Consider the following 6,008-nt stretch of genomic DNA (forward strand, 5'->3'; position numbering starts at 1 on the left):
AATTTAAGACAAAGACGTGTTTGAGTCCGTAACGCGGGGGCACAAATTAAGCCGAAGGCTGCGAGGAGTTATAGGGACGGAGGCAGTCGAGAACCCATCTGACGGGAGCACGAGCTGTGCCGCGCTCCGTCCTCGGTATTGGCTTCTCCGTACCGATTTTTAACCAATTCCCGGGAATCCCTGCCACAAACCCCAGCAACACGGCGACGGGACGTGGCACTGAGAACACTGTATTCAGCGACAGGGGAAAAAAGCCTCCCCAAACCCCAGGCCAGGCCAAGCTCCTTTTATTAGATCCAATCCCAAGCGGAGCTCGCACGCTTTTGTGCTTTTACGTTACAGCAGCCCCGACTGGCGAATTGCTCTCTGCATGGGTAGGCATAGCCGAGCACCGGTCCTGGGAGAAAAACAAGCGCCGTCTTTCTTTGGTGCTGTTATTTATCACTGCGCGGGGTTGTGACTATTAACCTGCAACTCCACCCGCTCTCGAGCGGGAGCCAGGAGCAGGACGGCGCCGCTTCCCGCCAGCTCCGTGCCACCGCCCCCCCGCACACGGCCGGTTCTCCACGCACCCCCGAGCGTGCCCGGCTGCGCGCACCCGCGTGGGGGGGTTGACACAGGCACACGGCAGGCCCGGTGTCGTGGTGCTGCGCTCCCGTAGCCCGGGCCTGCTGCCGTCGGTGTTCCCCAGTAGCCTGCCCGGCAGCACCTACACCTCCCACTCTGTCAGCTGCAGGAACGGAGCCTCTCGCCCCCTCCGGAAGCGCGGGCCCCGTCCGCCCCGCGCCTCCTTGGAGCGCCTCTGGGAGGGGGCGCGTGCCCGCGCAGCGCCTCGGTGCCGCGGAACTCCCGGCGCGCGGCCCGCGCCCTTTGTGCGCCGCCCGCCTTTGTGCTCGCGGCGGCCCAATGGCAGCGCGGCTCCGCGCCACGTGACCCCTTTGTGGCCGCGGGCGGGAGCAGGCCCGGGGCGGCGGGAGCGGCCCCGGCCCCCTCCGGGACTTCGCTCTCTCCTCTTCGTTCCCCTTCTCCCTCTTCTCCTTCCAGTTTTTCTCCATCTCCTTTTTTCTTTTTCTTTTTCTCTGCTTTTAAATCCGACTGATAGGACGAGATAAAATTGATAACATAAATTTTATTCAAGAAGTGTTCAACAGACAACCCTTAAGCAAGGAAATAAAATAACAACCGTAAGAACAAAGGAAGAACTCCGGAGAGGAGGGCGAGGCGGGAGGGAGGGGTCAGCTCTAGCTCTTCTAACCGGGACTATACAATTACAGGCTGGGTCTGCTCTCATGCCTCCAGTAGAACTAATTACATTATTCATAAGTACGAAGGTAACATAAAACTACTGGTCTTTCTAAATTACAATAACTAAAATAAGCTTGTTGTACAATGACAAGGAAACACAATGTCCTTTATAACAAATACTAAAAAAGTACAATTTGATTCTTTTTTTTTCCTCATATAAATACATAATATTGGGGATAAATAATACAAAAATGAAAATATTTTAAACTGGCTATAACCAATAAATATATATGAATGTTCACCAGAACACACACCTATTGAAGGACATCTCGACTGAGTTGGACAGATGCCCTTCAAAGTTGTTTTTATACCCATTATATGTAAACTCTAAGTGCAACAAAGATGTCCAGACAATAAAGCATTAGCAAATACTAGAGATCCATTCACTTCTGCTTCGATTGGAGGACGTTCCATTTGTTCAAATATACCCTGTTTTCACGTAAGGTCAGGAGAAGATGAGGAAAGAAGCATAGGACTTCTAAGTCTTAAGATTGCTTTTCTGTTAGTGAACCCTAAGAAAAATCCCCCTGCTCCCCCCCAAAAATAACAATAATAAATTTTAAAAAAATCAACCAATGGTGTCATCGAATGGAAAAATTGAAACTTCACATCATCAGTGGCAAAGGTGGAAAAATATTCAGACCTGTCAACTCTTTTTTTCTTCTCTTTGGACTGCTGTTAGTGTGGTTGGTTTTTTTCGGCATTTCAGAAACTTGTTTCCTGAACCTTTTGCAATTCTTAGACCTCTCTTATTCTATCCTTTAAAAATTATTTTTGAGAGGGGAGGAGGGGTAAGAGGGGAAGAGTGTGAATTCTACACGTTGGCAGGTGTGTATATTTGCAGTTTATATGGGGATTGGTGGGAAGTTACTCGTCAAAAAAGGATGCCCTTCCTCTGAAGGCTGGAAAGGAAAGCACAACGTTTTTCTAGAGAATAAGTTGAGGAGGAGGGTAGTTTTCTTGGGAATCTCTTTTGATTGCCTATAAAGACAGGTGTGTATATTTCTGTAGATGCAGAGACACCAACAAGATTTGGCTGGATGACTATTCTGCTGTCCACTGTCCAAGAATTACCAGTGGTAATCTGTAGTTTGTTTGAAAATTAAGGATGTTGCTGCAAAAAAATCTGCTAGATTCCCACGAATCTACCCAAAAACAGCTTCAGAAGCATTTTTGTTGACCCACAGGTGGTATATCTCTTCAGAGAGAAAGCTGCTTTTGGCAGTAAATACTGAAATGATTGGAAATTGTGCCTAATGGAATCCAGAAATAATAATGGCAAGCACAAAAACCTAAGAAATTGTCCCATCAACAAAAGAAAAAAAAAAAAAAAGTAGCTCAACACAAATGCTTCTGAAGCTAGTCCTGCCCTCTTCCCCTCCTCACTGTCCCATGTCGGGGTCCCATCCAGTTGGCTCGAGCCTGTCCCTGTTCCCTATCACAGGTGGGTCAGCTTGGGTGCCTCTTGGATTCTGCCCTGAGAAGATGTGTGGTGCGTGGAAAGGTCTGTGTAGGTGGGGTGGGTCTCACACGGTCCATGGTGCTGGCTCGGAGGCATCTGCGGAGGCCCACTGTAGTCCATGCTGGCTGCCTGGGGATGTGGCAGGTGATTGAGGCCATAAAGGGATGGGCCAGAGGTGGGCATAGAATCCACATAGTTACCTCCAACATAGACGGGACTTCCCTGCATACTGGGAGTCCCGTATGCCACCCCATTCCCTTGTAACACGTGCGGGTCGTACTCAGGGGCTGTGTTGGTGTACTTCTGTTGGGAGGGGCAGCCTTTGATGGGGTTTTGGTAGTTAGTTGGCATGGCATAGGCATTTTGGTGGGACTTATTGAAGGAAGGCGGTGAGGGGGCATCGTAGTTACTGCTCATGGTGTGCAAGGCATTCATAAATCCAGCAGAGGATTGCATGGGCTGGGGTGGGCTGCTGGTGGGGGAAGGCCCTCCAGAAGAAGACCCCATGCCTTTTGACTTCTGATCTTTCTTATACTTCATCCTCCTGTTCTGGAACCAGATCTTGATCTGCCTCTCACTGAGGTTCAACAGGTTGGCCATCTCCACACGGCGGGGCCTGCACAGGTAGCGGTTGAAGTGGAATTCCTTCTCCAGCTCCACCAGCTGAGCACTGGTGTAGGCTGTGCGGGCTCTCTTGGAGGCCGAGGAGCCTGGAGGGCTTTTCTCGCCACTGCATGTTTCTGCTGGCCGTGAAATGAAATAAAAGATAATTACTTACATGCAGAAATTGAATGCATCGTTTCTTAATAAATCCTGGAACAGGCACAAGAGTTCGACACCCCCCCCCCCTTCCCTCACCCCCTTGCATTAGCCTGCACTCCATAATCATGTCATTTATTAAGAGTTCTGTTCTCCAAAGCTGCCCCTGGTTTATGAAAATTTGATCATGTCATGTAGAAAAGGATTCCAGGGCCATTTATTTAGGAGTCGATTATTTTCAACAGATAATTTTGAGAAAATAATATTTGGCAGGGGGGCACTCACTGCAAAGCCAATTAATATTAACATGGGTCAGTGTTGGGAGGTACTTTTTTTGCCAAGGTGTTAATACACACACATACACATCTTGTGTGCAGCTCATATTTGTGTAACATAAATATTTACATGCATATTGTTAAACACCAAATTGCATTTGTACCTATGTTTTTGAAATATAAGTATGTATATAATAGATAAATGATAGTAATGTAGTGAAGTGCATGCTGCAGAGCTTATGTGAATACATTTGTCACAACAGTGCTATTTCCATACTGATTTTTTATCTGCAATTGCATTAGAGATGCATGTGTGTATGAATGCAGAAATATCCTTGTATTTATGCATATGCTCCCTACAGGCACACACAGTCAGAGAGCACCATGTATACTGCTGTGTCTGGAGGCAGAGAGGAAGGAAGAAAACAAGCACTCTGCTTTTTCATCTCTAGACTGATCGGGGGTGCACATTTCTGGGTGTCTGCATCTGCATGGCCAGACATTGGCTGTGTACAGCCACCTGGCTGCACTTCCCTGAGGTGCCCTGGTTATGTTTAGAAGCAACCAAGGGTTTGGTCAGCACTGCAGGATGGGCCAAGGCTGCTTGGCCCTGCCGGTGTGTGTGGCTGGTGGCCTTGGGATCATGCCCAACACCTGGATCCTCGCTGGATCCTTCCCCCCAATCCTTTCGTCAAAAAAGACCCCTCTGGACAGTGGCTCTGTTACCTTGCAAGTTAGTAAAATGGACGGTTACAAAACAGAACAGTGTACCTGTGCTAGGGGAAGTGTTTTTCTGTTTGGAGTTTTGCCTCGATTCTTTCATCCAGGGGAAAATCTGCTTGGTGAGACTGGCATTTGCACTGAGGTTGGCTTTGCTGGGGGCACTTTTACTGCTCCCCGACTGGTTATTGCTGTTGTTACTGGTGCTGTTGGAGGCAGGGTTTGGGGGCGGCGAAACAGTTGGAGGTGGATGGTGCTCCTGGGACAAACTTGGACGCATGCAGCTCCCATTCAGGTCTTTACTTTTTGCGTGAGGGGTTGTGTTGCCAAGGGACTGGAGGGAGCAGGCAGACCTCTGATAGTCGCTCTCCACATGAGAGCCTGGCTGGAAGGGCTGCTGAGGACCCTCGTAGCCGAACCCATTGGTGCTCCCATAGGAGTAGCCCCCAAATAGCGTGGAGCTGTCGTAGTATGTTGTCTTCTGCATCTCTGGGATTCCCCAAAATGATTTTTCCGGCTACCAGGGTCTTGACACCCCTATGGCAGAACATTGGCACCCCAAGGCCACGTGACAGGCCGTTTCCAGCTGTCTATTGGAAGCTGACCTGAAAGGTTAGGAGAAAACACACAATAATAGTACCCAGCCTATGAATCCATCTTGGGGCCTGAAAGGCACATGACATGAATAGGGACCTGCAGAACAGGGTGAACAGATGCTTTGAGCATATTTTGTCCTGTGTGCAGCCTTAGAAAGCTCATCAGAAGTTTTAGTGCAAAAGTGTTGAGCTGATTTTTGGGGGTAGTTTTTCTGGTTGTTGTTTGTTTGCCTCTTTTTTTCTCAGATCATAACAACAAGGTTGTATAACTATGCACATGCTCAGTAAGTATGTGTGGTTACATCTATATACGTCTATTTACATCTATATTTATTTCTCATCTCTATATATACACATAGGAATACACACATATACCCGTTGAGAGGGGTTACACATGCAGATCCATGTGCAGTTGTGCACATTAACGTAAATACAAGAATACGGAACAGATAATTGCTAGCTACAAGCATGAGAGGAATGAGACTCATGCCTTCTTATCCCTGACCTACTCAAATCAGCCATTCACAGACATAAAAAACAGCAGGATGTTTTAGAGTCAGAACAGTATGCTAAGTTTATTGTAAGGCCACTCTCTGGTATATTTGTTCTAAAACTGAAAACAGCCAATAGTTGGTATGTTTTATCCAGGTAACACTGTCCTGACACAGTTGGCTCGATTTGCTGTTTACACAGAGACTCACAATGTCTTTGGAATTCAGGGCAAATATTTTTAGCAGATTTAAGCAGGGGCATGAATTCAAGAATGTGCTTCCTTCGGCCTGTTTGTTGGTCTCTCTCTCTCTTTCTTTGGCAACACAGGTTGTATTTAGAAAACATACCCTTTTGTTGCCTGCACTGCTTCATACTCATTGCTCTTGAATCTGGAACTAT

General features: G+C 47.7%; 1 protein-coding gene across 2 annotated transcripts; it reads right to left on the reverse strand.

The window, feature by feature from the left end:
• Window positions 1-1,114: 1,114 nt before the first annotated feature.
• On the reverse strand, window positions 1,115-5,212 carry LOC118158418 (homeobox protein Hox-B3-like). Of its 2 annotated transcripts, none has more exons than XM_035313071.1 (2): window positions 4,573-5,212; window positions 1,115-3,510 (listed from the first exon to the last, which is right to left on the reverse strand). In XM_035313071.1, the coding sequence occupies exons 1-2, from the start codon at window positions 5,006-5,008 to the stop codon at window positions 2,744-2,746; spliced, it is 1,203 nt and encodes a 400-aa protein (XP_035168962.1). In that variant the 5' UTR covers window positions 5,009-5,212; the 3' UTR covers window positions 1,115-2,743. The 2 variants fall into 2 exon arrangements, with proteins under 2 accessions (XP_035168962.1, XP_035168963.1); XM_035313072.1 differs by having other exon boundaries at window positions 1,115-3,507; window positions 4,573-5,210.
• Between the last annotated feature and the right edge of the window lie 796 nt (window positions 5,213-6,008).

The sequence above is a fragment of the Oxyura jamaicensis genome, assembly GCF_011077185.1.
Source record: "Oxyura jamaicensis isolate SHBP4307 breed ruddy duck chromosome 27 unlocalized genomic scaffold, BPBGC_Ojam_1.0 oxy27_random_OJ101775, whole genome shotgun sequence".
Taxonomy (NCBI): Eukaryota; Metazoa; Chordata; class Aves; order Anseriformes; family Anatidae; genus Oxyura; species Oxyura jamaicensis.